At 44.8% G+C, this 28,000-nt stretch overlaps 1 protein-coding gene across 1 annotated transcript; it reads right to left on the bottom strand.

Moving 5' to 3' along the window:
* Window positions 1-6: 6 nt before the first annotated feature.
* Window positions 7-27,521, bottom strand: FBP1 (fructose-bisphosphatase 1). The gene is made up of 7 exons (XM_043870484.1): window positions 27,216-27,521; window positions 16,331-16,493; window positions 13,105-13,197; window positions 6,327-6,467; window positions 3,188-3,325; window positions 2,044-2,163; window positions 7-451 (listed from the first exon to the last, which is right to left on the bottom strand). Exons 1-7 carry the CDS (start codon window positions 27,383-27,385, stop codon window positions 260-262), a joined length of 1,017 nt encoding a protein of 338 aa, XP_043726419.1. The 5' UTR covers window positions 27,386-27,521; the 3' UTR covers window positions 7-259.
* Between the last annotated feature and the right edge of the window lie 479 nt (window positions 27,522-28,000).

The raw sequence follows: 28,000 nt of genomic DNA, 5'->3' as shown, positions 1-28,000 counted from the left end.
TAAGACTTTTTTTAAGAAAAAGGAAGAATATGTTTATTTCTTCTCTGTCCACTCAGAATATATCTTGACCATCTGTAGCATTATTGATTTAGCATTTTGGTTAGGTAGTGCATTACAGAGCATTTGATGGTGAAAACAGTTATACTTTTTACTTCTATGACTAGGAATGTATGGTGAACAGTTGGAATGTGGTAACACTATGTGAGATAAAAGGTCCAAATAAAAGGCAATTCCATTTGGTGTGGGCAAGGCCCGCTCTTCATTTGGCAGCGTGCTTCTTATTTATCTCCAGGAACTCAGTCACATCTTCAGGAGACCCCAAGATGATGGGCGCCCTCTGATGGATGTCAGTGGGAATGATGTCCAGCACAGCTTCCTTCCCGGTGGTAGCCATTCCTCCTGCCTTCTCTATGACATAGGCCATGGGGTTACACTCATACAGTAGTCTCAGCTGGAAAACAAGAGCAGCATGCTCACACCAGAACATATTACACAGAAAAGAAATTTGTTCCTTAGCAAAGTAGTGCAGAGGCGATCCAAGGTAACTGATACTTTCCCTTACCTTCCGTGAGGTTGTAAAAGCTCCCCCATGAGGTTGTGTCTAAGACTGAATGGTTAATTTAATCATTTGGTTAAGTTAAGCCATCCATCAAGAGCCAGCAATAGATTGCCTGATGCATGTGAGGCAGACCACCTGGACTCAGGACTGAATGACATTTTGGCAGAAACGATGGTTCCCTTCTCTTTATAGCCCAGAGACTGGACCTAATGAGTGATTCTGTGTGTGTTTTGGATGGACCTTTGCCTATTCTAAAAGCATTTAAAGTCCATGGCAGTGTCTGGCTGCAGACATCTGGAAAGCAGACAGGCTCCTCCAAACAGTATAATATTGTTTGCAACTCTGTACACATTCCTTTTACAATTCTCCTAAGGCTCGAGGGTTGGGATTTAGTATGCTATACATCTTGGCATTTACTTTTAAATATTAACTTTTTTATTGTATGCATTTTCATGCAGTCTGCCTACTGAGTAGACAGCTTTTTGCAGGTGTTTCCTGACTCTATTTCCATACAGGTGTCAGGGTCAGATCTGCAAAACTGAAAATAAAAGGGGGCAGGGAAGGGACCTCAATATTTAAAGAACAGTTTTTTGAGGCATTAGAGAAAAGTGCTATAAAGCAGGCTAATCACATAGGTTGGGATTTCAGAGGGGGCTATGACAAGAGTGGTGTTTTAAGTAAATAAGAACATCCTTAGTAAACTGGACGCCACATGCCATAAACAGAGATCTGATCGTATCTGAAGTACATCAATTTATAACTATCTTATGGGGATTGTTGTTCCTTCTCTCATATTAACAAAAGTGCAGGGGTGGGGGGCGGCGGTGGAAACAAAAGGACACTACTTGAGAAGCAAACACACTGACCCTCTGTGTAGGAGAAAAGTGGGACATCCTTTCACTAGCATGAGCAAGCACAGCCCATCCCATGGCTTCCAGGAAGCCTGTGGGCATAAGACCAATGCATCAGTAACAGCTCACCTGAAAGCTCTAGGTGTCCCCAGAGATTCTTTCCTTCTATAGAAAGGTATCATTTTCCAAGCAGCAAATGTCAGCTCACTAAGTTATTTCAATTTTCTGCCTTTTGAAAAAGCAATCAAAGAAAACCTCTGTGTGGGATACATATATGATTTGCTGCCTTGGTAATGATGTTGGACTGTTTCATTTTACTTTATGAATGGAATTCATTTTGTCCAAGCCAAACCACACACCCACTGGAAGCACTAACAGCTTCAGTCCCCTCTGACCATAACCTCTTTACTTATCTTTAGCAACAGAAGGGCTCTTGAGAGATCGTTTTTGCCTGATACCACCTGACATTATCCAGGACAGCCTTTAATCTAGAAAAGAATATGCCATAGACATCCTTTGCACCCTACTGCAGAGCATAACAACTTCCATGACCCTTCTTTCTTCCTCAGTCAAATCCCCTAGGCTGCAAATGAAATCTACCGCTGCTCCACCACTCTTAGGGGATTTATTTACCTTTCCATTGGGGCTTTTCTTGTTAGCTGGATACATAAAGATCCCTCCGTAGACTAGGGTGCGGTGTACATCGGCTACCATGGAGCCCACGTACCTGGCTCCATAGGGGGCTGAGTTGTCCTATAAGGTGAAGACCAGCAATAATTAGGGTTATAGAAAAGAGAGTTTTCTTTCTGTCCTCTATGCTTATTTGATTCAGCAATCAAACAGAGCACCTTTTTTGAGGTGTGTATTTAGTGATGAAAATCTGTTCCCAAGAAGCAGAAAATGGGAATAATGGAGACAGCCTCTTACATCTCATAGTAGCTCAGCTTACCCAAGGAGGCCCCAAGGAGAATGGGGCTGATTCGGGCTCTGGGGTGGGGCAGGCATTTAGCAGGATCTGGCGGGAAGAAGGATTCTGTGGAGCTGAGCAGCAGGGACAAGGGTGAATTTTGCATCTCACAGGAGCAGGAACTGCTCAGGCAAAGGAGAAGCTGTCTGCCTTGGGCCTGGGGAGGAGCCTGGTGCCACTGGGGCAGAGGGCATCTCTAGGGAGAGGTGGAAGGAGAGATGATAAAGCAGGAGAGAGAGTCTGGGAGTCAGCTCCGAGGGCCCCACGTGCCATACTAATAGCATTTGAGCTTCCTCCTCAGAACACAGCAGCCTCTAGTGGTATCAAGCTAGAATAGGACAAAATTGGATTTCCCCACATAGGACCAGCCATTTCTTCTCTTCGTTTTCAGTGATTTGTAACCTCTTTAGAGAGCTATCACGATGGATGCTTAATCTAGAGACGACTGACAGAAATCCACCCAGTGCCATGGGGATGGGGCCTGGGGTGCAAGAATCATGTTTTTACCAACTGACATCACAGACCCCAGAAGTGAACATGTTTTATTGCCATGACGTCATTCACCTGGCTGACATGATTGTCCTGATTTTCTTCGGTCAAGAGGAAGTGACAAAGGGGTGATGTCCCAGGACGGGGTTTCCAGTCCCCAGTACCTGAGTAGGAACTTAACCATAGGGGTCAGTGCACAGTGGAGTTCACTTACTTCCGCCCCATCCCCCACCTTTCCTCTCTAGGGTAAATCATGAATCAACACATTTCTGCAAAGTCCAGGGGCCATCCCCACCACCACCACCCCCAGCCCCCACTTACTGGGGGGAACTTCTTCCTCTGGACATACTCGGTGAGGGCAGGATCAAAGTCCTTTGCATAGCCCTCATTGAGGCTGTAGATGCTCCCTTTCTTTTTGATCTTCACATCCCTGTCCACCAAGATGAACTCTCCAATGGCCTGTGAAACAGAAAGGAAAGTGGAGAGGTGAGGACGTCTCCTCCAGGCCTACAGGAAAGAGTCGCAGATCGGGTTGGGGGGATGGGGGGCTCGAGGCCTGAGGTCACACCTGTGCTTCAGCACATGCTTCAGTACAAACAGCTTGGATTTTGTTTTTTCAACTGAGGTGCAATTGACATAACATCATGTTAGTCTCAGGTATACGACATAACACTTCCATATTTGTGTATGTTGTGAAATGATTACCAGCAAGGGAAATCCTTGGCCTAGGACAGGTGTGCCTTTGGTGGGAAAAAAAGATGGTGCAGGCTAGAGCTAGGATATCAGGAGAGGAGATGGGAACCCAGTGTTCATGGCTGCTCTTATCTTAGCTTTCCGGTTTTTGTTTCTGTCTTGATGTCATTTTCCCCGAGTACCCTGAGCTCACCAAATGTATAACTTCTGATGCCTTTGCTCACTGATCTGAAGACTGTTTCTCAGAACTCAAGCTTCTGCAAAGTCCCAGCACTAAGCTGATACCTTTAGGGCTTAGATTTCTCAATGTTAATGTTAAGTCACTTCAGTCATGTCTGACTCTTTGAGACTCTATGGACTGTAACCTTCCAGGCTCCTCTGTCCATAGGATTCTCCAAGCAAGAATACTGGAGTGGGTTGCCATTTTGGAGATTTGAATTTGGGAAGACAGTGTCACATCACTACTGGAGCTCTGGACTGTTTGGGGCTTCTACATGTCCCTGATAAGAGAGTGATTGAGGCTCTACCCATCTGAGAAGGAAGTTGCTCCAGAGAGAGGAGAGTTAAGAAGGGAGGCCCTGCCATGGACACATCTCTCCCCAGCCACTTATTCCCACAGCAACGCTTGGTTCCTGCCAATATGGAGCACATTGGAACTAGAGAGGAAGGGAGGGAGGGAGAGAGGAATGTAGGGAGAGAAAAGAGATGAGAATTAACAGTGGTCATTGAAAGGTACTGTTGTGAGTGATTCTTTTTTTTTTTTCTTTATAATTTTTTGGTGAAAGTCTAGAAAATGAAGCCATTGCACAAATGCTCATGAAGCCATGCTTTGCAGACACCTCACCCTGGTACCTGGCCAGAGCATCCTACCCATGGAGGCGGTGAGTCTCTTGTACATGAAAAGAGACTGAAAAGCCTTTCATACTTTAAAGCTTGCTAGAGAGGCACATAAAGCTGTTGCAGTCTTCAGCAGAAACTGTCAGCCAAAATGAAATGAAAGCGCTATGCTGATCAGAGGCTCGCCCCCCACCCAACCCCTACTCCTCAGGCATGGGGAGCAGAGGCTTTGTCAGCGATGGGGAGGGGAGCCAGCAGGAAGGAGGGTAGCCAGCCTGCATGGTTCTTCCAAACACTGAGTGGCCATTAGGCGTGAGGACAGCAAGAGAGTAGGAAACACACAGAAACTTACTCCTGGACATAACGTCTGCAATCTTGAAACAAGAAGAGATTTAATGTTTCCATCAGTTCAAAGGTAATAGAGAAGTCACCAGAAGAATGTCTGGGGAAGAGGTAAATGCCCAGCAGGAGGATAAATTCACAAACATCAGTGATTTCGGAAACGGATCCCTGGGGTCAGTGTGAACTTTGCTCTGGGTCTGCCACTGTTTTCCCCTGAAATAACAGCCTTTGGAGGCTTGAACTAGTGCTGTTTCCCTACCCTTGTTTATTTGTTAAGTACCAGTATGCCAAGGAGCCAAAGGCCAGTTGTGCAACAGTGCAGGGGACAAAGGCAGCCTGAGTTCCAATTTCTACGATCTGCCACCCACAGACCCTGAGCCCCACCACCACCAGCAGCCTGCTCCTCACAGGATTCCAGCAGGCAAAGGTACCTAGTGTTCACTTTGTCAGCAAAATGCACCAAATAAATAAAGCGCGTTAAATGTTATCTGAGGACATTTCTAAAACTGAAAGGTATTTATAAACTCAATTCTTTTTCCCTTGGGACACTGGACCAAAGGCATACCTACTGAAGATGATTCTATAGAGTCCATATCAAAGGTGAGTTTAATTGGGCAAAGTATTTAAAGAGAGTTCTTTGCCTGGTTTATCTGCTCTGTTAAAACTGTCATCTAACAGAGTAAATAAACAACCCCAATTAATAGACATATGGAAGAAATTATCCTCAAATTAAAATTGCTAATGAATATTTTTCATGGCACCTTGGGCTCCTCTTCATGAGGGAGTTTCCTCTATAAGGTAGACTAAGAAATTATCTTCATTTCCTTATTTTCACTTCCTCGAACTCATCAGAGTCTTTCAAAACCACAAGGGTTCACTGAAGGTTTGCATGCACTGAAGCTTGCATTTCATTTGATGTTGCAATGCACATCAAATGAATCTGGGAGCTAATTTTGAAGAAATGAGGTGGTCTACTGCTTCAGCTGGGATACCCATTCACCTCAGGAAAATAAACTGGTAATGGAGAGAGTGGGTGGCAAACAGACCATCTATGGGCCCCATCTGGTCTATAAACGTGCTTTAGTTGGCTAGCACAGTGTTTTACACATCCAGAAACCTAACATTTTCTAAAAATCCAGTGTTTCTTGAAACACTGGAAGCCATGGAAGAGTGAGCCGCTATTCCCAAGGAGTAACAACCACTGGACCTCCCCAGTTCCCTGCTGCCCCCCACTGCCCATCACAGCACCCGCCATCCTGTCCCAGCCACTCCACTCATTCGTGTGGCCTGCCCAGCCCAGCAGGCATCTGAGTTAGCTCAGTAATGTCCGCCCTAAAGAATTCATTGTGAAACAAAGACTCCCTCTTGTGCTCTGGACAGATACCATTTGTCACCTCAGTAATCTTCTTATGATGTACACATATGGTCTGTCCATCTCTCTACCCCGCTTCCCCACCCCATCATCTCTGTCCCTCCATGGGCCTCATCTTCCACCTTTAGGAATTGACTCCCACCGCCACACACACAGCAGACACTCACAGCCACCAGCCAAGCACCCAACTCCGCCGGCCACTCTGGGATCTCTCACCGGGTCCAGCATGAAGCAGTTGACTCCATTCGCCATGGCCAGGACCAACATGGTGGCACTGCCATAGAGCGCATAGCCAGCAGCCACCAGGTTCCGGCCTGGCTGCAGAGCGTCCTTCTCAGAAGGGTCATCTTTTGAAATCTAGGACAAAAAAGAAAACAAAACACATTTTTGTTTTGTTCTGTTTTGTGGTTCTTTTTGCAGTTCCTCCCTTAGCAAGATGCATTATCAAGGTACTCTCCTAATGAAATAGGGCATCTTCCTGGATGGGGGGGGGGGGGGGAGGGGCGGGCACAGGGGCAGGGAGGAGGGCTTCCTCCACACACCAGTCATATCCTGATTATATTACCACAGCGACCTTCCCACCAAAACCCAAATTTCCTGCATCTGGATCCATCTTTCCAATCTGAGTCCTCCTTCAATCTTACTAATTTGATATTCCTTCATTTCTCCATTATCACTCTCAAAAAAAGAGCATGCCTCCATGCCAGTGCCCTCTAATTTAATCTTATTACAGGCATCAATGTCTTTCCCTTGCCTACTCTATCTTTATTTAAGCAAATTAAAACTGGGCTGCACGGCTACCAGTCTGGCGAGGAAATCAATTTCCTGAGCTCCTGCCAGTTGTGGCACATACTCCAGTGAGCAACATGCTCCATAGTCACACAAAGAAATTCTCAGAAATACAGACACTGAGACTATCTCTCCAGGGTCATTACCATGCAGGACAATGCTCTCCATGTTTTTAACCATGACCCACAGTAAAAAATACATTTTATATCACAAACCAGCACCAATACAACTACAAAAATTTAACAAAACAATACTTACACTTAGAACATGACATCTACTCTAATCACCTTTGTTTTTCACTAAAAACACAGCCCACTGGGACAGTGCCTCAGTTTGTTCCCTAATACTAAGGAAAGGAACAACTTAAGGGCATGGCTCCTAAGCAGTGGTCACTAATAATTATCTTAACAACTGGCTTCTATGGTCCTCAAAACAGCCTCAAACAAATCTTTCTGCTTGAAAATTCTCTACTTGAATTTAAACAGAAATGAAAATGAGCAGTTTCTGCAAATTTCATTTATCCCTTCCCCAACCACAGATTCTAGGGCCTGAGAATAAATAAGGGAATTCACATCATGATACTGGAGATGGAGGTCACTTCAGCAAACACATTCCTGGTAATTTTTCCCATAACTTTTGAAAGTGTGGCCTGGAGACCATGTCCCTCAGAATCACTTGAGATGTTTATTTAAAATGCAATTCTGGGCCTGCAACCTAAACTTACTAAGTCAGATTTTCTAAGGTGGGCCCTGGGAATCCTCCTTTTACCATGCACCTTAGGTGACTCTCCCACTGAAGCTTAAGAACTACCCATATAAAAGGAAGAGTCACAAAAAACCACCTCTTTCATTTTTTTCTTGTATCTCCAAGCCTTGTGTTTAATAGATCTAGATCGCTGGTTGGTTGCTTGGCTGGATGGGTTGGGCCAAGTTATTTGATTTAGTTTGGTTTGTATTCACAGGGTAGTACAGTACAGCTAAACATGGACTAAACACAGTATCAAATATTTGAGTTGTTTTCTCAAACTCCAAATTTTGCCAGTGTACAACCTTAAAAGAGGAATCAATCCCCAGTGATATAGTGGAAAGAAAACAGGCAGGCTCTAAACATCTCCTCTATCATAACTACTTAGCCCTGCAAGTGTAGCACAAAGTAGAATAAAGTCAGTATGTAAACTGATAAGCTGACTGGAAGCCCCTAGAAGCTTGGAGTAGTTAGTTCTCTACCAAGAAAACTCCCTCAGAGAGACACCTCATCCAGAATCATCCATGTCTGCCTGTGGCACAAGGAAGAACAAACTTGGATTTCCCAGATGGTCCATTGGTTAAGAATCTGTCTGCCAATGAAGGGGCTTTGGGTTCAATTCCTGGTTCGGGAAGAGTCCATATACCTCGGAGCAACTAAGCCCATGTGCCACAAGAGAAATCATTGCAATGAGAAGCAAGAGCACCACAAGTAGAGAGTAGCCTCTATTTGTTGCAACTAGAGAAAGCCCTCTTGCAACAATGAAGACCAAGCACAGCCAAAAATTTTTAAAAAAAATTTTTTTTTAAAAGAATGAACCACTTTTCCCCGAAATATTGTCACCAAATAATCTCAACCCTTCAACTTCCTTGCATGGAATAAGAAATGGTAACATTATCTATGATCCATATACTCAAAAGAAAGACAAAGTAATTCCATCTAGTCATAGAGTTGGAGGAATTCTTTTCTAGCCCAAACCCCTTTCTAATGCCCAACCTCCTCCAAACCCCCAACAATGAATGCCTTTGTTCAAAAAGAACCTATTACAGTCTCATGTGGATGTTCACAGACCAATGTGCATGAAGCTTGGCAAAAATTAGAAAGCCTCTGGACCCTACCTTTTTTTACTTATCACAGGCCACCACCTGCTGCAGGTATTGCTTTGTTTTAACCCATGCCACTCCATATGAAGCATGACAGACACCATGGATTCTGAAGACTTGAGGTGGTGGAGGAGAAAGTCAGGCAGAAGTGGTATGGGGCTGTCATGCCATCAGACAGTCTTCCCACAGAGGGACAACCCAACCCTCCCTAGAAGTTCTCACAGGGCATTTGGCAGCATCTCCAGTAACTCAGCCAATATTACTCACCACTGTACCAACCTAGTGCACAAAAAATATATATAAAACGAGGTCGCTGCTCTTAAGAAGGGGTATAATCTGGAGTGAACATCAGCTGATTTTGCCTCGCCAGAATGCTTCACTCTTCTGCTGACAACTGAACTTTAATCTTCCGTAAGATACCGTCGCCCTCACTCTTAGCTCCAATTGTGGGCACATGACCCTGACTTCACCAGTCAGATCACTGCATGCCTTAGGCCACAGTGACTGGTTGAGAGATGGACTCATGACTTAAGTCAAGCCAAGCAGGGCTGATGAGGTGAAATCCCTGTTGAAATTGTTGGAAAAGAGGTTTCCATCTTCTTTTACTTATTTATCTATTTATTTTTGGCTGTGATGGGTCTTCATTGCTACATGCAGGCTTTCTCTAGTTGCAACAAGTGGAGGCTACTCTTCTTTTGTGGTGCATGGGCATCTCATTGCAGTGGCTTCTCTCACTGATGAGCACAGGCTATAGGTGCATAGGCTTCAGTAGTTGCAGCATGTGGGCTCTGTGCAGTGGGCTCTAGGGCATCCGGGCTCTAGAGTACAGGCTAAGTAGTTGTGGTACATGGGCTTAGTTGCCCTGTACATGTGGAATCTTCTGGGACCAGGGATAGAACCCATGTCCCCTGTACTGGCAGGTGAATTCTTAACCACTGGACCATCAGGGAAGTCTAAGCTTTGCATCTTCTGTTTGAGACACTGAAAGGATTGAATGTGAGCCCAGACCTACTGGGAGCCATTCTTCTACCAGAAAGGAGGGAGCTACAGAGATAGAGATAAAGTGTCCTGTTATGTGAGTGTCTGAGTCCTTGAAAACAGCTATACTACCCAGTGGACTTTCTAGTTTACATACACAAATCATTTTCCTTTCCCTTCCCTCCTTCCTTTCCTTCCTTAAGTTGGTTTGAGCTGTGAAACTGTGTGTTGAATATTAATAGAAAAAACAAGCAATATTAATAGCTACCATTTATTGAGCATTTTTTATGTGTCAGGCACTATTTTTATTGCTATTATGCTTAATTTTTCTTCCCCTTATGGATAAGGAAACAAGAGATTATATTGCCCAAGGTCCCACAAATCTAGTAAGTGTCAATGTCAGGAAGCCATATTCCATATGGCTATGAAGTCTCTCTGTGTCCAGTTAAGCGAAGTGAATTGGATTCTGAAGCTGCTAGAGCACTTTTGAAACTCTGCTTTTAGTTGTGGGGACTGGATACTTTTAACAGATATTGAAAGTTAGAATGTATCCAACAGAGGGTAAGCACATTAGAGAGAGGTCAAAAAATCATCTCACATGAAAGATAATTAACTTAAGATTTAAAGGAAAGGGCTTTCCAGGTGGTGCTAGTGGTAAAGAACCCTCCTGCCAATACAGGAGACTTAAAGAGACTTGGGTTTGATCCCTGGGTCAGGAAAATCCCCTGGAAAAGGAAATGGCAACCCATTCCAGTATTCTTGCCTGGAGATTCCATGCGCAGAGGACCCTGATGGGCTACAGTCCATAGGGTCACAAAGAGTTGAACACAACTAAAGTGACTTTGCAAGCTTCAAAAGAAAGAGAGAGGAGGGCAAAAAAGCCATTTCCAAGCATGTAAAAGAATCTTATTTTCTAATGATACAAAAGGCCATTATGAGCAACAGGGAGGCAGATTTTGATTCAATATTTGGACAAACACTCATTCAACACCTCAGGAAAATTCTACCCCTTCTGGATGTCTCCAGCCAGAGGCAGGGTGACACTTCTGGAGGTGCCATGGCAGGAACTTCATAGAAACACTGGACCCCAGGCCCTAAGAGATCCCTTTGGAGCCTGTTTCCAGGCATCTTGTGGGCAAGACCAGCTCACTGTTGCCGGATTCCAGTTACCAACTGATGTTATGCCACTGAGTGGGTGCACCAGGGAGCTGAATTCCAGGCCAGAACCAGCTCTGCAGAAAGCAGGAGAGGTCTCCTTTAAAACATCAGACGTTTCAGTATTTATGCCCTGTAAGTTTTCAAATGGCTTCAAACAATCAATAAGGCTTTTGAAAACTGAAATGACTTAAAGGCAATGTGACACTCGTCACCTCTCTCAGTCTTTATGAGAGTCACTTCAGGTTTATTGAGAAGAGTGTGGAGATGCATTGTTGAGTTGTTCTAGCATTTGTAATTCAAGCTGCTGTTGCAGGCTGTTTTTATTTTTTTTAGTTGATAGTATCGGTTTCCCAATTTTTTTTCCCTTAAAAGGGTCTTTATTAGGGGAGGGGAGTTGAGGCAGAAACTGGGGCTGGCAAATGTTAATGCTGCTTTAGCTTTGGTTGAGTCATTAACCAAAAGTCTACCTCTATATGAAGAATTTTGCTACAAAGGTCTCTTGCTATACTATAATATTTAGATCTGAAACCTTGCAGGTAAAATTACATGCCTGCATATCTATACCAAGAATGGAATATTTCATGGTATGACTTGAAAGATAGATTAACTCCTGCCTTTGTCTCTCTGGTATGAGTATTAGAACCTTCAATTACTTACACTGCCTCCCAGCTAAGACAAACGCAAAATTTATTTCAGTAACGAAAGAAAACTGTCCCATGGTGGTCCTACTTTCCATGTTTGAAAGGAGATTATATGCAATACTAGACAACAAGTCACTTTGAAAAGGAAAGCACAAATTGTGGTCTCAGTTCTTAAGTTATGGCCTCTATATCCCAGTATGGGGGAGTTGGAGGAACCTCGGAGGTCAGCTGAATTAGCCGCCTCGTCCATTAAGATGAAGAAAAGGGCTCAGCCTCAAAGGCATCTGTGAGGTTTTATTTCTAAAATAAACAAGAGGGCTGAAGACAAGATGACACATTTTAGATTTCATTGTGTTTTATGATGAACCCATGGGTATTCATCTATTTATCATTTGTCTGTATATTTGAACTCTCTTCCACCAACATCCAACCCCCAGCCCTCCATACACAGACTTAAAATAAAAGAAGGAAAGAGAGGCTTTAGAGGTAGAGTTCCTGCACAGGTCATGTGGGTAGAAGAGACACAGGGCAGAAATCTGGATCCCCATGCTGTACCAGTGTGCTTTCTGTAATTTATAGCAAAGGAGTTTAGGGTCAGCAAAATCCTCCCATAAACCAACAAATAGTAAATATTCTAGGCTTTACTGTCACAGTCCTTATCACAACCACTTAACCCTGCCTGTGTAGTGCAAAATCAGCCAAAGGCAACATGTAAACAAGGGAGCTGACCATATGCCATTAAAACTTTATTTATGGAGACTGAAAATTAAGTTTCATATAAATGTCATGGGTCTTGAAATATTATTCTTTAGATTTTCTTTTTAGCCATTCAAAAATGCCAAAGAGTTATTTTTTGTTCACAGGCCATATCAATCAGGCAATGGGCTGGATTTGGCCAGGGAAACCATAGTTTGCAGACTTGATTTAGAAAATTTAAAGGACAGTTTTGATATAATCCCTATTGTTGTCACATTCTCACAATTCTCAATTCACATGGTTATCAGTTCTACAGCTATGCACCATCTCTTCCTACCTACCTCTTACTACATTTTCTTTTAACAACTTAATAGGTTTTCACTATGCAGTTAATGCTGGGAAAAGTCATAACTTGAGAAATAAGGGTTTTGTTTTGTTTTTCCTGGTGGCTCAGGTGCTAAAGAATCTGTCTATGATGTGGGAGACCTGTGTTTGATCCCTGGGTTGGGAAGATCCCCTGGAGAAAGAAATGGCTACTTACTCCAGTATTCTTGCCTAGAGATTTCCATGGACAGAGGAGTATGGCAGGCTGCAGTCCACAGGGTCACAAAGAGTTGGACGCAACTGAGTGACTAACACTTTCACTTTGGGGCTTCCCTGGTTACTCAGCTGGTAAAGAATCTGCCTGCAATGCAGGAGACCTCAGTTTGATTCCTGGATTGGAAAGATCCATTGAAAAAGGGATAGGCTACCCCCCAACTTCAAGCCTCATGGGGTTTCATGATGTACAGTCTGGTTGTGCCACCAACAGTGAAACAGGACTGGATGTTCAACCTTAACTCTACTTTTGATCCCAAACCACGTGCTCGATCCATTACATTTTACCTTTCTGTAGATGCCAAAGATGGTTCCAATGGACACAAGGCAGTCAATGTTGGATGATCCATCAAGGGGATCAAAACAGACCACATATTTACCCTGAACAAAAAAGAAAGAAAATATTAATACAACTTTGCTTTTTAAATGAATACATTGTAACAAAACAGAGAATATACACTAAGAGGTTAAAAGAAGGAATCTAAGGGAAAATTCAAGAAATGTGTTTATTTATACTCTGTCAGAGAAAGTATGAGATGGTACACAGAGTGAAAACAATAACAAACATATATCAAAAGATCATTAGGCAGAGAAACACAGAATAGGAGGCCTAGATTAAGGTGAGAAATACAAATATTAAATAATAATTTACTATATCATTGATTTCAATGAATCATCATTTTAGTTAGAGTTTCCTCTAACCAGTCAAGGAAGAAGAGAAACATGATTAGTCACTTCATTCTCTTTATTCATAAGGGAAATGTTAGTTGCTCAGTCATGTCTGACTCTTTGTGACCCCATGGACTGTAGCTTGCCAGGTTCCTCTATTCATCCATGGAATTCTCCAAGTAAGAATACTGGAGTGGGTACCCATTCCTTTCTCCAAGGGATCTTCCCGACCCAGGGATCGAAACCATGTCTTCTGCACTGCAGGCAGATTCTTTACTGTCTGAGCCACAAATGTAATAACTTATGTGAAATAAAGTCAACATTAAGGTCTACAAGAAAATTTTTTTTCTTTTTTTTTAATTAATTAATTTTTTTTTTTTTGTCATACATTGATATGAATCAGCCATAGATTTACACGTATTCCCCATCCTGATCCCCCCTCCCACCTCCCTCTCCACCCGATTCCTCTGGGTCTTCCCAGTGCACCAGGCCCGAGCACTTGTCTCATGCATCCCACCTGGGCTGGTGATCTGTTTCACCATAAATAGTATACATGCTGTTCTTTTGAAATATCCCATCCTCACATTCTCCCACAGAGTTCAAAAGTCTGTTCTGTATTTCTGTGTCTCTTTTTCCATTTTAAGGTCTACAAGAAAATTTTTATGTAGTTCCTACAGATGACACTTGGGGTTACAGTACACAGAGTTCTCACCCATATTCCTATTATAATTTCCAAAGGAAATAACCCTCAACTGTAGTGGAACTACCAAAGATTTATTCTATGAACAGGATTTTCAGTGGTACTCTGGAGCTGATTGGTATTGGTTCTCAAGAGCCAATTATGCACATCTCTTCCCAACTCTATTTTCAGTGATGTCATGTTGATAACTTAAAATCAATTATGGGACACTATTTCAGTTTCAAGTGACAAGTGCTACAAATAAAAGATTTTTTTTTTTTTCTAATAGAGAGCCAGTTCACCAGCACACCACTGGAAATTTTCCCTCTCCAAGTTAGCCACTTTAATATGTGGTTTTTAAATTTTTGCATCAAATTAAGGCAATTTTCTGATTCCCTGGCTTCTTGCTCTTAACAAATCCTCCTGGCCAATGCAGGAGAAACTGTCATCAGGAAACCAGGAATATGCTGTATTTTAGGAATGACATAAAGCAATCAAATCGGATGTGACTCTCCACTCCTCTTATAAAGGTCAGATTGGATATCAGGCAGTATCTTTAAATTGACCTCCTGTTGCTTTTTTCTCATTATGCTCTTTCATGTCCTCAATTCATCTCAAACAGGGAAAGATAGTAAGCCATATAACTACATTTTTCCACTCAAAGGTATTATTAGTATTATATGATTGTTGTTCAATAAAACCTGAATATACCCTTTCATTCACTTTTTCAACAATAATCTATTGTTGATCCCCCACAATGCACCAGGTGTTGTGCCAGATGCTGGGATACAGAAAAGAATAGAAACTGCTCTCCGCCCTCAAGAAGCAATCACACTGGAATGGAGTGGGACCCTGTAGGGCTTTCTTAGGAGAGATCCTCTCCCCAACCCCATGTCCTCTGCCTGCCTTTTGTCTGTAGAAAAACACTTTGGCCAAAGAATAAATTTAATCATAGAAGTGAGAAAATGCTAAAACAAAGGAAAGCAATCAAGGAAGACCAACTAAACAAAGTCAAGAACCTTCAGTTCTCTCTTCTGAGCCATATCCTTTGAGCTGTTTTGCAGCTACTGAATCCCCCACCAGGTGGAAGAAGTTAACTACATGAAAACCAGACTCACCATTAAGCGTCCACAATTATTTTTAAGAACGAGCTTCAAGGAGACGGGAACAAACTGACCCTGGAGTTGACGATTAGCTGTACTTAAAACAATCAAGATGACACTGATCAGACCACTACATGACCGATTTCAAGATGACTGTCAGAGCCGACTGTGCTGTTCTGCATACAGCCCCTTCCCTCTGCCTATAACCCCCTGAAACTCCCCTCTAAAAACTCTTGCCCCTAGATCAGCAGCAGGGAGTTTGTTCTTTGGGACATGAGTCCACCTTCTCCCCAAGATTACTGGTTTCCTCAATAAAGTTATCTTTCCTTCTAGCCAACACTTGTCTCTCAGTGGGCTTCCCTTGTGGCTCAGCTGGGAAAGAATCTGCCTGCAAGGCAGGAGACCTGGGTTCTATCCCTGGGTTGGGAAGATCTCCTGGAGAAGGGAAAGACTACCCACTCCAGTATTCTGGCCTAGAGAATTCAGGCCTAGTTCTCTGGCCCAGAAAACTACACAGTCCATGGGGTTGCAAAGAGTCGGACACGACTGAGCAACTTTCACTTTCACTTTTTGTCTCTCAGTATTTGATTCTTGAGCAACCTAAGTTTGGTAACAAGATTAATAAGATTCCAATGGATTCCAATGCATGAATCACTGATAGGAACTGCTAGCAGCTTAGATTGGCAGGAAGATTGGTTGTGAGGATTGGAAACTAGATGAATGGAGATGAAGCAAAGGATGTAGTTAACAGAAGAGAGACTTTGTAGAGCTTTGAACATGACAATGAAAAGAAGTGGAGATAAATATGAGTTATATTTGAGTCTCTCCTATGTATGAGCACATAGGAGAGATGATAACAGAATAGACTGATGAAAGTGTGGACAGGAGAGGACAGTTTGAGATACGGCAGTGAGGAGGAATCTGTGAAATGATGACTGGTGGTTCAGGAGGGATCTAAGGTGAGTCTTAAGAATCCTGCTTGGTTGAACAAGTGGAATCATTTATGAAGCCAGAAAGAAAAATGATTACATTAAAACCTTCAGTAGCATAGGAGCAGACCCACCCTTTTCTCAGGTTCTACTATTATGGCATGTTTATCTTCTTCTGAAACAAGAACACAGGTAGCAAAAGATGACTTTAACACATTAACAACCAGGTCATTGGAGAGGACATCCAGCTTCTTCACTTGATCTCCCGTCACATTGGTAGAGCCAGCAATTCCATAGCTAGAGGGAAAAAAAGCCACAAAAATATAAGCCATGAACACCAGAATGTTAGTGCATCTATAAAGTCACTAAAAGAGAGCATTTGGTAAGATTTAGAAGAAATGAAAGGAAACACATGGTTTGGGAGAAACAGAATGAGAAGGATGACCATCTATCTGGAGTGGCTTCTGGAAGGAAGGCAATATTGTCCAATATTCACCTGTCCAATGCCTAGCATAATAACCAGCACAGCTTTGTGGCTAAATTCATGTTTCTCAGCCTTTTTCTCATTATGGCCCTAAGGAGGCTTTTTTTTTCTCTAACACAATCCCCCATGAAAATTTAATATTACAGATAGAGTGTATCTGTTTATGCACTATATGTCCATATGCTTCATACCTAAAATGGCTGTTTTTTTCACCACCACCAATAACCAATTTTTACCCCTGAATGCATGAGTTAATGTACAATGAGTTAGGTGAGAGACAAAGCAAGCAAAGAAACCTTCTGTGTGGGAGGGAGACTGAGATGGGAACTAAGCCAAGGGATCTATGGTTTCATAGCTGACAAGATCCTAAAAGAAAATAAATATTGACAGATCCCACCACCTCACTTTATAGAGGAAGCTCACTCTAAGACACCTTCTGTAAGCTGGAGCAGCAGAGGTGAGAAGCTCACTTTGACTTCCAGGCCAGGCCCCTCCTGGTGGTACCTCACAACCTCCAGCAGGAGTCCTAGGGGCTGGAGGGAGTGGGAAGTCTGGAGTCCTTACTTTATCTTCAAGGTACCTGCAAATCAGTAATTGTGGAATTCCCAGAAACCAAATAGTTGGTCCAAAGTAGAGCTCAGTTTGTTAGAATGAGGGGAGAAAAGGGTTGTCATAGCCTGGGGTTGAATAGGAACAGTGAAAGGAGGGGAAATGTTTTTGAGGAAGGATGCACAGAACATGAGAAGAGGCTGGATGTGGAGAGGGAAAGAGTAAGAGCATTGAAGATAATGCCAAACAGCTGGGAGTGGGTGTTAAGGGGCACCTTGGCTGAGATTGCTGGGAGCACTTGTCTGGGGACTGACTGTCATGGTATTCACTGCTTCAACTCCTGAAGATGCATTTTCTCTACACATAACTTGGAAGTCTCTGGCTGGCCAAAACTGAGCCAGCACCCAAATGGCTCATCTGGCCTGACTCTCTACAGGAAGTAACTCCATTTATCACCGAGCCCATTCTCCAGTGTCATCTCTTTCAGCCTCATTCTCCCGCCCACCTGGAAACATCATCTCATCCCTCCAGCCCTCCTCTGAGCCCTTTTCTTTTCATTATGTCACTCCTATTTCATGAATGAAAGACCAAGGGATCTATCAGAGTTGCAGCTGAGATTTTGCTTCTCCTTCCACACACTCTCTTTCTCACTTCAACTGTGAGGCTGATGTTGATGAAGAAGGAAGGCAGTCAAATTCTGGGTTGAACTGGGGCCTGGCTGGACCCAACCCCTCAGTGGCCTCCATCTCCCTCAACGGCCCTACCGGCACCAATTGGCTCTCCTTCCTAGCCTGACATTTCCCCCATTAAAATCATCACTAATTCAAAAGGGCAAACAGCATTGATGGAAAAGAATATGGGCTTCCTGACAGAGACCTGGCTCAGCCCTCAGCTCTAAAAGCCCCTTGCTTTCTCTGAGCTCTCCTTTTCATTCATGAACATGGAGGGCAATGATGCCTCATGGGGCTGTTGGAGAATTACACACATCGCATATACACAAAGGGTTTAGCACAGCCCTTGACTCTCAATGTTAAATCAATCCCTTGTTTGCCCACTAAAGGCAGCACTCATTAAGAATCTGCAGTACTAAGGGAGAGTTCTCAAGATCCCCCTTGCTTCATCCATCATTGTGTTGCCATGATTGTTTAACTTTTAATTTCATGAGGATGAGGACAGAGGGGTATGTTTTCCCCCACTGTGTCCCAGCTTCCATCACATAGTAGGCCCTCAAGCAATACTTGCTAAAAGTATCCACTGAAGAGAACAGAAACTCCAGCCTGAAAAATGAGTGTAGGAATCAATAGACTTCAAGGTCACTCCACAGCCTAGAGTGTGGAGGAAGCCTCTGGCACAGTCCCCAGAAGGACTAGCCTATGGGGACAGCTCCAGGGAGGCCTGGGGGGCTGGGACAGGTCGATGAGCCACCGAGGCAAGCGTGGGAAATACCTACTTTCCACGTACCACCTGCTCAGGCACCTGGCTCAGTGTGATGGGTGAAGAGCAGTCAGACCTCAGCCCTCTCACCCAAAATCTTCCCAGAGGCCTGTGTGAGTGATTATTTATTCTGCAAATATTTTTTGTCCCCACTGTACTGAGTGTTGGGGATACAGTGCTAAACAAGGTGCCATTCAGCATCTAACCCTCATGGAGCTTAGTGAGTGAGGAAAACAAGAAATCAATACGTACTTCTGAATGAATAAGACAATGTCAGAAAATGACAGGTGCTTTCATTTTAATAAAAGGAAACAAGGTGCTGGGGGACGGCTGGGCAAGGATCAAGATGATCAAGGAAGATCTCACTGCAAGGGAGCAATTCCAGCTGAAGGATACTTCGGATGTTTTACAAAATGAAGCTATGACAAAGCCCTAAGAGAGTCCAAATAAGCCAGCCAGTAATGATTCCAAAGAACAGCTCTGGGTTAGTAATTTATCCAAAGGAACAAAGACTTTGTTTTTCACATATTTCCAAATGGGAGGGGTTGCTCTGTGCACATTTATACAAGTAATTTTTTAAACCTCCAAGTCTTTCCCATGCTGTGGGTTACAAGAGGCTGTAGTCAGCCTCAGGGCAGCTGGCTCATCTAGCTGGGACCACCAGCCAGGTTCCACATTGTTATTCTAGGGTCATAAGGTGGCTCCAGCCCTGGGGTCACACCTCCTCTCATGCGGAGTCAGGTGGGGCCATATAACAGCTGCAGGATGAACACTGTGGGGGACACTCACCACACCAGAACCAGAACCCAAATGGCCATCTTCATGGCCAAACCATGCAGACCTCTGTGATGGCCCTGCCTCCCTGCCTGGACAGGTGGTCACCTCTCCATCCTCCTCTTTACCCCTGTGGAGGCTCCCTCCTCTGTTCTAACCAGAAAGATCCTTCCCCATCTTTCCTCCAGTTGCCTGTGAAGCATAAAAAAAATGAAAAGAGATTATTCTGGGCCCCTTAAAGTCAAGATTCAGGCATCTTGTAGGAGGGTTTCCCTTAGTGAGACCTTCTGTTAGGAAGGTCTTCAAGAAGGATCAGGAAAGTGACTCTAAGGTAGAAACAGGCTTCAGAATGAAGAATTCCAATGAATGAAGAATTCCTGCCATCTCAGTAGTGACGATATCTGAGTTAATACCCCCATCACCTTGGTTTCTGTATGGTGCACCTTAGCGCGTGAAGTCAGGAGAAGGCAATGGCAACCCACTCCAGTACTCTTGCCTGGAAAATCCCATGGGCCGAGGAGCCTGGTAGGCTGCAGTCCATGGGGTCGCGAAGAGTTGGACACGACTGAGAGACTTCACTTTCACTTTTCACTTTCATGCATTGGAAAAGGAAATGGCAGCCCACTCCAGTGTTGTTGCCTGGAGAATCCCAGGGACGGCGGAGCCTGGTGGGCTGCCGTCTATGGGGTCACACAGAGTCGGACACGACTGAAGTGACTTAGCAGCAGCAGCAGCAGCAGCACATGAAGTTAGCTTTATCTCACACGGCCCTGCATCATCCTGCCCAGGAATGACAAGCCAGGACTAAGCAAATGCTCAGTCAGGCTTCCCCCAAGATGCCTCATGAGGGTTCCCCAGAAGGGAAGCAAGACCTGGACAGTACATATTCTATGGATCAATGAAAAGTCGGAAGCAGGAAAGGCTTCTGCAACTTTTTTTTTTTTTTTTTTTTTTACTTTTTGGCCACACCCCCCTGGCATATGGGATCTTAGTTCCCCAACAGGGATGGAACCCAAATCCCTTGCATTAGAAGTGCAGAGTCTTCCCTGGACCGCCAGGAAAGTCCCAAGGCTTCTGCAACTTTGACAGAAGAAAAAGACCCTAAGAAAATCCTCAAGGAACTAATAAGCTGAAGAACAGAGTTTATTTTCTTCATAAGTTTTCAGAAAATCCTTTAGAAACATGCTGCTGCTGTTTAGTTGCTAAGTCGTGTCTTTGTGACCCCATGGACTATAGCCCGCCAGGCTGCTCTGTCCATGGGGATTCTCCAGGCAAGAATACTAGAGTGGGTTGCCATTTCCTTCTCCAGGGGGATCTTCCCTATCTAGGGATCAAACCCGGGTCTCCTGTTTGGCAGGTGGATTCTTTACCACTGAGCCACCTGGGAAGCTCCTTAAAAGCAATACTCTTCTGCATTTTGATCAGTCATCATTCCATCAAAGGTCCCAAAGGACAGAGCCTTCACTATATAACCTGAAGGCCACAGGCAGCAGCAGCAGGGAAAAGCAACAGCATCATGGACTTTCCTCCATAAGCTGGGACTCTAGACCATGAGGGTTCAAATCCCAGCTCTGCCACATGCTGAACAATTCTGTGTCAATCTCTTAGCATCTCTGATCTTTGGTAAAATCGGAATTTAGTGTATCTATGGCACAGTATGTGGAGAAGGAGTGTAAATGGGTTGACCTCAGTAAAGGACTTAGAACAGAGACTGGCACTGAGGAAGTCAGCAGAAAACAGAATCCCACCCGTAATACCCCTCAGCAGGAATACAACCCTGCTGAGAAGCACCAGAGGGACCTGGGCTCAAATTCTGCCTTTTCCTCTTGCTAATCACATGATTTCCATCAGGTTGTCTCAGCTCCCTGATTGTTCATTTCTAGGCTTTGTAAGGATGAGGACTAACCCACGTGATGCACCTGGTTCACAGAGGCCAATAGCAGCCATCACCGTTCTTAATGGAGCCCCATGTGCGGTGCTGTGTCTGCCTGTTCCACAGGAATCAACTAAAGTACCCGTTGGCTGATGAGGGGGAGGGGAAACTACTTCTGAACCAGTTTTGCAGGCAGCTTCTGGGAAGACAGCCAATGCAGAACAGTGTCACAGATAACTAAGCAAAAGAAAGTGCTCAAAGTTCACATTTGACTAACCGGGACTATTATTTCATTTGAGACGCTTATGACATGTCACCTCAATTTTATTCATATTAGTTGGCCCTGCAGCCCAAGTTGTTCAGGGTGGCACAGCATTCTGTCAAGGTTTATGTCCCTGTGACTGTTCATTTTTAAATCCCTGGAGACACAAAAGTTCTCTGAGTTTGAGAAGAAAAAACTCTCTGGAGTTTGGGAAGAAAAATCTAAGTTGAGAAGCTGCTGTCTGTAATATCTCTCTCTTTTTTTTGGCTACACCATGCAGCAGGTAATATCTCTTCCTTTACACTTACTATATAAACCTCACTGAAAATGTGAAACAGCTATAAGTCACTTTAATTCACATGGTGGGAAACTCTTTAGAAGGATAGGTTCATTTGACCAGTGTTTTTAAATCCTTAGAAATTTGGACTAAATATTAGTATGTTTTTCTTTTTTCAAATTTGCATACAGTTTCTAGAGCTGTTTTACAGCCATAAAGTCTATGATTACTGATGGTCTGGGAAAGTCTCCTTTAACATTCCTGAAGCACCTCCCTAGATACAAGGACCGGAGTCAGGGCCACACTTACAGAACTTTCGATGACTTCCTTGATTTGCTAACTAAGTAGACCTTTTCCTTCTGAGGTCAGCATGACCATGTAAAGTTCTTGAGTTAGCATGTACCAGAGCCAAGAGGGAAGAGCTCATCTTCACAAGAAAAAGGGAGGCAGATTATTATTTAATCCTTATCGCTAAAGCTGAAGGTAACCAGACTTGTTGATTGATTCTGAAGTAAATGACCAACCATTCATCCAACCCAGAACATCCAAAGGTCAGATCAGAAATACAGTCCACCCTGGGTATCCTGGGGTTTGCATCCACGAATTTCCACCTGTGGTTAATTGAACCCAAGATTACCTAGGGCAGACTGTACTCAGACATTTTATCTAAGGGACTTGAGCATCCATGGATTTTGGTAGCTGTGGGGTGTCATGGAACCAATCCCCCGTGGACAGCTAGGGACAACTGTACTTTGAAGAAGAGGTGCCAAGCAGAGCAGCTTCAAAGGCTGCAAACCCCAGTGTTGGCTTAAGTTCATGCCAGCCCAAAATGTGCTCATAGGATGGTATCAAATCCTCACAGAAATTAACAGCAGAGCCACCAATCTGAGCCCAGCTCCATCTATCTCCAAAATATGCTCTTAAAGCCCCCCATGTTGCTGTTCTGCTAAATCAGGTCCTGGTTTTCTTCTCTGCCTATCTCAGGGTGAATGTGTCAAAACCCAGAGGCCTAATCTTAAGTCACTTCTTCATACCCAAATTCCAGACTGTCGCCACTAACTGCAGGCTGGACATCTCCAATAGGATGCCCCTCTCACACCTCAAGTTCAGCATCTCCATAATGTTGGAATCATCTTCCTAGCTTTCTCTAGCCTCTAAAACTCAGCCCCTCCCTTGGAATTCTGGTTTTATTTTCACTGTTTTGTTTTTTAACATCACAGCCCTGGTCTCAGTTGCTAGGATCTGCTCTTTGAGAACCTCCCTCACTGTCCTTCTCCCCTAGCCCCCATCCAGACTTCTCCCAGGTCCCCCCATCTCCTCTAATCCTCTAGCTCTGAATCCTGCTGGTTTTCCATGTCTTCACTTTCCCTCTTCTAACTCTGTACTTCCACTCATAGCTGCCCCAGATGAATCTCCAGTCATGCCTCTGCCCCACTCAAAAACCTGTAACTCTCCCCTTTGGTCACCCCCTCAAAAATAAAGTATTCACCCTTACCACATAATGTTCCCCCAATGCACCCACAATTTAACATCCACAAATGATCCATCACTACATTATATGAAGGGCTCCAGGTTTCAGTCAAACCAAATAAGCACCTTTTCCAGAAATATCTTCCTAGCTTGTACCTCTCTTACACAGCAGCCCAGCCATCAGGCCCTATGACCAGCTTTGCCTGCCCACTACAAATGCCCATCTTGATGGGCCACCATCTTTCACATCCACATATTTTTGCCAACTATACAAAAGTTATCTTTCAGAATCTCTATTGCTGGGACTTTCCTGGTGGTTCAGGGGTTAAGACTCTGTGCTCCCAATGCAAAGGGCCCAGGTTGGATCCCTGGTCAGGGAACTAGATCCCTCATTCTGAAAAGAAGACCCCCGCAGGTAGGAACCAAGATCCCAAGTGCTGCAGCTAAGCCTGGAATCATCTTCCTACCTTTCTCCAGCCTCTAAAACTCAGCTTATGTGGCCAAATAAATCTCTTTTGAAAAGATTCTCTATTGTATTCTAACTGTATACATGTAATATTTTCCCTAAAGCATAAGCTCTGTATCTTTCTCATCTCTCAGTAACTTCTAGAACTTAGAGAGAGAGAGAGCTCCAGGCTTTATGTTTAAACTCCTGATCTGTCCCTGATGAGGAGTCAGGGCTGACCTCCATTAACTGGTCCCACAAGGTTCTTGCAAGTCTGCAATCATCTTGTCCCTCTGGCTAGATGCCCTACTAGGGCAAGTCAGCAGCACTAACAAGTTATTTGCAGGTACGCTAGCCTTTTCATCCAGGATATCAAAGCCTATAATAAGCATAATTTGGAGCCCAAGTTGAGGTCTTATCTTATTGCCCCTTCCCCAACTACATATGATACAGAGACAATCAAACTTACTTTCCCACGGGAGTATTGAATGTGCAGGTTCTACTCTTTCTCTGTCAGCCATCCACATGACCATGTGGAATGCCCATTTCATGGGTACAATGCTCTCTGAAATAGTGAAAGACCAGTGACATGCCCAAATATATGGGAAATGTCAAATAGCTCATGATCCGGCTGTTCAGAGGAACACTGTGTGTGCTAAGTCACTTCAGTTGTGTCCAGCTCTTTTCAAACTTATGAACTATAGCCTGTGCTGGGCTCCTCTGTCCATGGGATCCTTCAGGCAAAAATACTGAAGTGGGTTGCCATGCCCTCCTCCAAGGGGTCTTCCTGACCCAGGGATCGAACCTGGTTTTCTAAAGTCTCCTGCATTGACAGGCAAGTTCTTTACCACTAGTGCCACCTGGGAAGCCCTAGTGAATACTATGCAACAGTTAAAAGGGAGGAGGTGAATTTACATGTCCTGACATTGGAGGATGCTCATTATATAGAGTTGAATAAAGAAAGCAAACTGCAGAAAGGCATGTCAAGTGTGATCCCATTTTGTTTGCTGTTTACAAATAGTCACATGGAAATGCTTATCCATGTATAAATTTATATGAATACAGAGAAGTATCTAGTAAAAAAAGGAACCCCGTAAATTATGAATAGTGGATACCCCAGGGATAAAGGTGGGTCTCACTTTTCCCTTTGTGTTCTTCTGAGTGGTTTGAATTTTTGTTGAGTAACATATAAAGGGTTTCCCTGGTGACTCAGATGGAAAGGATCTGCCTGCAATGCAAGAGACCCAAGTTCAATATCTGGGTCAGGAAGATCCCCTGGAGGAAGGCACAGCAACCCACTCCAGTATTCTTGCCTTGGAAATTTCATGGACAGTACAGTCCATGGGGTTGCAAAGAGCTGGACACAACTGAATGACTAACACACACACACACACACACAACATATAAAGGAATTTATAACTATAGCAAAAACTATTTTCTAACCTAGTGCTTACAGGTGTCTAGTTTAAAAAATATACACAATTCATACAGCCAAAATTGGCACCCTTTGTCCAGGTTCTACTAATATCCCACTACCTATGGTCCCACTATCTGAGGTTACTTATAAGGTGGGAAAAAAAGAAGTGAAGCCACTCAGTCATGTCCGACTCTTTGCGACCCCATGGACTGTAGCCTGCCAGGCTCCTCTGTCCATGGAATTTTCCAGGCAAGAGTACTGGAGTGGGTTGTCATTTCCTTCAGAGGATCTTCCTGACCCAGGGATCGAACCCAGGTCTCCCTCACTGCAGGCAGACGCTTTACCATCTGAGCCACCAGGGAAGCCCTAAGGGGGGAAAGATGCACCCCAAAGCAGATCTTGTGTTTCTGAGTCTCTTTGGGTTGTGAAAGAATGCTGACACATTTTAAAATAATACAAAAATGACAAGCACTCTTTTTTAAAAGAGTAGGAAATCCTATGGATAGAGGAGCCTGGTGGGCTACAGTGCATGGGGTCGCAAAGAATCGGACATGACTGAGTTACTTTCATTTCCCTTCATTTTTTAAATAAGCCCCCCCCCCACTGGTTTTCAAAGTCAGATAAAGCTGTGAGGACACTTTTACTTACTGTACGTTATGTTTAAAGTAAGAATTTAATTGAATGTGTTTCCTAAAGCAAAGTCTCCTTAGACATGTATTAAGAAGGTCCATAGGTGAAATAGTAATGGAGACACCACCTTCCTAACATACTTCCCAATCTCTTTCCCATCAGGGCCCAACTTTGCTTGACATCTGCAAATAAATGATGATAATCTCTTTCCTTAAGAGTCAGCTTGGATAGATTGGGAGTTTGGGATTGACATGTACACACTTATATTTAAAATAAATAACCAATAAGGACCTATTGTATAGCACAGGGGACTCTGCCAATACTCTGTAATAACCTAAACGGGAAAATTTTTTGAAAAAGATACATGTATATGTACAACTGAATCACTTTACTGTACAACTGAAACTAGCAGAACATAGTTAACCAACTATACTTCAATATAAGACAAAAAAAAATTTTTTAAGTTAGTTCTACCAGTCCAAACTGTAAAACCAAAGATGAAGAACTGACAAGAGAAGGAATCCAGGTTTCAGGGGTTGGGCTTTTTCAGATCAGCTATGAGCACTGTGTACAATGCTTATGAAGTGCTCCTAAGTTTGAGAAATACTAGGAAGGAGTATGAGCAATCTGAAAACTCAAGTATCCTTCAGTTAAAGTGAGGACCAGTCTAAACATAAAATACTTGTGCACACCAGAATAAACCAAAGGGTATTTGTCTTAGTAACATAAAAGCCTCACAAGAAGGTACCCCCTGAATCCCTGCGTCCTGTCATTCCTTTGCTACGCACAATGTGATCTGCAGACCAGCAGCACTGCCACCACAGAACTTAGAAATCCAGCATCTCAAGCCCCACCCCGACCTTCTGCAGCCCCATGTACACCAGCACTGAAGCCCTGAAGACACTAAATCCTTCAGGCTTCCTCCCAGCCTCCTCCCAACCCGGCTTCCCCGCTGCTGCTTAACAAGACTTGTTCAGCGTCAAGGAGATACTCAATTAGAAACCTGACCTGGGACCCCCAATTTCAAAGGGAGTGAAAGCAAAAGGTTAGAAAAATGGAAAGGGAGGCATGGGGACCAGGACTTTCCCATTTGAGGCTAGGGTTGGGTGTGGTGGGCAGGCCAGGTGCCCATGGGGCCAGTCGGTTTCACCAGGAGGAGGCCGAGAGAGGTGCCAAGGCTGCTCAGCCCAGGGGCGCCGGTTGCAGGGTGGAGGCAAGTGTGGACTGTGCGACAGGCGCCCCAGGTGGGCGCCCACAAGCTTAAGGGAGGGGGGAACCAGGGCTTGAGTGTGGTTTGAGCTTCTGCAGGGGCGCTACCAGAGAGCCAGTGTGGGTATCCCAGCTATCGGAGAGAAAGGGGACTCGGCCAGGGTGGTGGCTGGGGGGTACAGAGGCCTGACTCACAGGTGCGCGATGCCCGCCTTGCGCACGGCCGTGGAGATGGCTTTGACCGCGGTGCACAGCGAGTTGAGCAGTTGGGTCATCTCGCCCGTGCCGCGGGCCTTCCTGCCCTCTTCCATGACGAAGCGGGTCAGGGTGACGATATTGGTGTCGAAGGCCGCCTGGTCCGTCATGCTGGGGCCCGGTTGCGGCTCGCTGGGCGACAGGTGCGGGCGGCGGGACGCGGTGGGACGCGGGCGCTGCACAGAGTCTCAGCGCGGCGGCTCCGGAGCGGGCCGGGTTCCAGTCCCGGGGGCCGGGTAGGCTATAGGCGCGGGTCACCGCCCTCCGCCCCCGGGAACACCTCCGCGCCCCGGGCCCCGCCCCTCCGGCTGCGGCCCCGCCCTCTCCGACCCTCTGTGACGTCGGGATCCTCGTCCCGGCTCCGCTCCCCCACCCGCGGGGTGTCCCCCCCCGCCCCGTGCCCCGCCCCCGCCGCACCTCCGCTCCCTCGCCGTCGCCGCGCCACGCCTCTGCCCAGCTGCCTCCAGCGTGCTAGAGCGCTGCTCTGGGCCATGGTCCTTTTCGGTCCGCACAACGCCCTTGGCACGGAGGTGCAATCCTGATTCCCACCCTCCCTCGCTAAGATAGAAAACGGCAATTGGGAAGGTTAAGCGTGAATCTCAGTGCAGCGTGGCTAGTGAGTGAGAAGCCCGCGCTGCAGCCCAGCTGCTCCGGAGTTCATGCTCTAACCGCTGTGCTTCCCACCCCCACCGTCGTCATCTGCCATCTGCTCCCTGACCTCTGTC

The sequence above is a fragment of the Cervus elaphus genome, chromosome 16 (genome assembly GCF_910594005.1).
Source record: "Cervus elaphus chromosome 16, mCerEla1.1, whole genome shotgun sequence".
NCBI lineage: Eukaryota > Metazoa > Chordata > Mammalia > Artiodactyla > Cervidae > Cervus > Cervus elaphus.
This window is presented reverse-complemented; position numbering and strand designations above follow the sequence as displayed.

Coding starts and splice junctions, on each gene's coding strand:
- FBP1 (XM_043870484.1), bottom strand. CDS start 27,385: ATGACGGACCAGGCGGCCTTCGACACCAATATCGTCACCCTGACCCGC. Junction 16,494..27,215: donor AAGGCGGGCATCGCGCACCT/GTGAGTCAGGCC, acceptor TTTTCCCTCTAG/CTATGGAATTGCTGGCTCTA. Junction 3,326..6,326: donor ACTGCTTCATGCTGGACCCG/GTGAGAGATCCC, acceptor TCTGTTTCACAG/GCCATTGGAGAGTTCATCTT.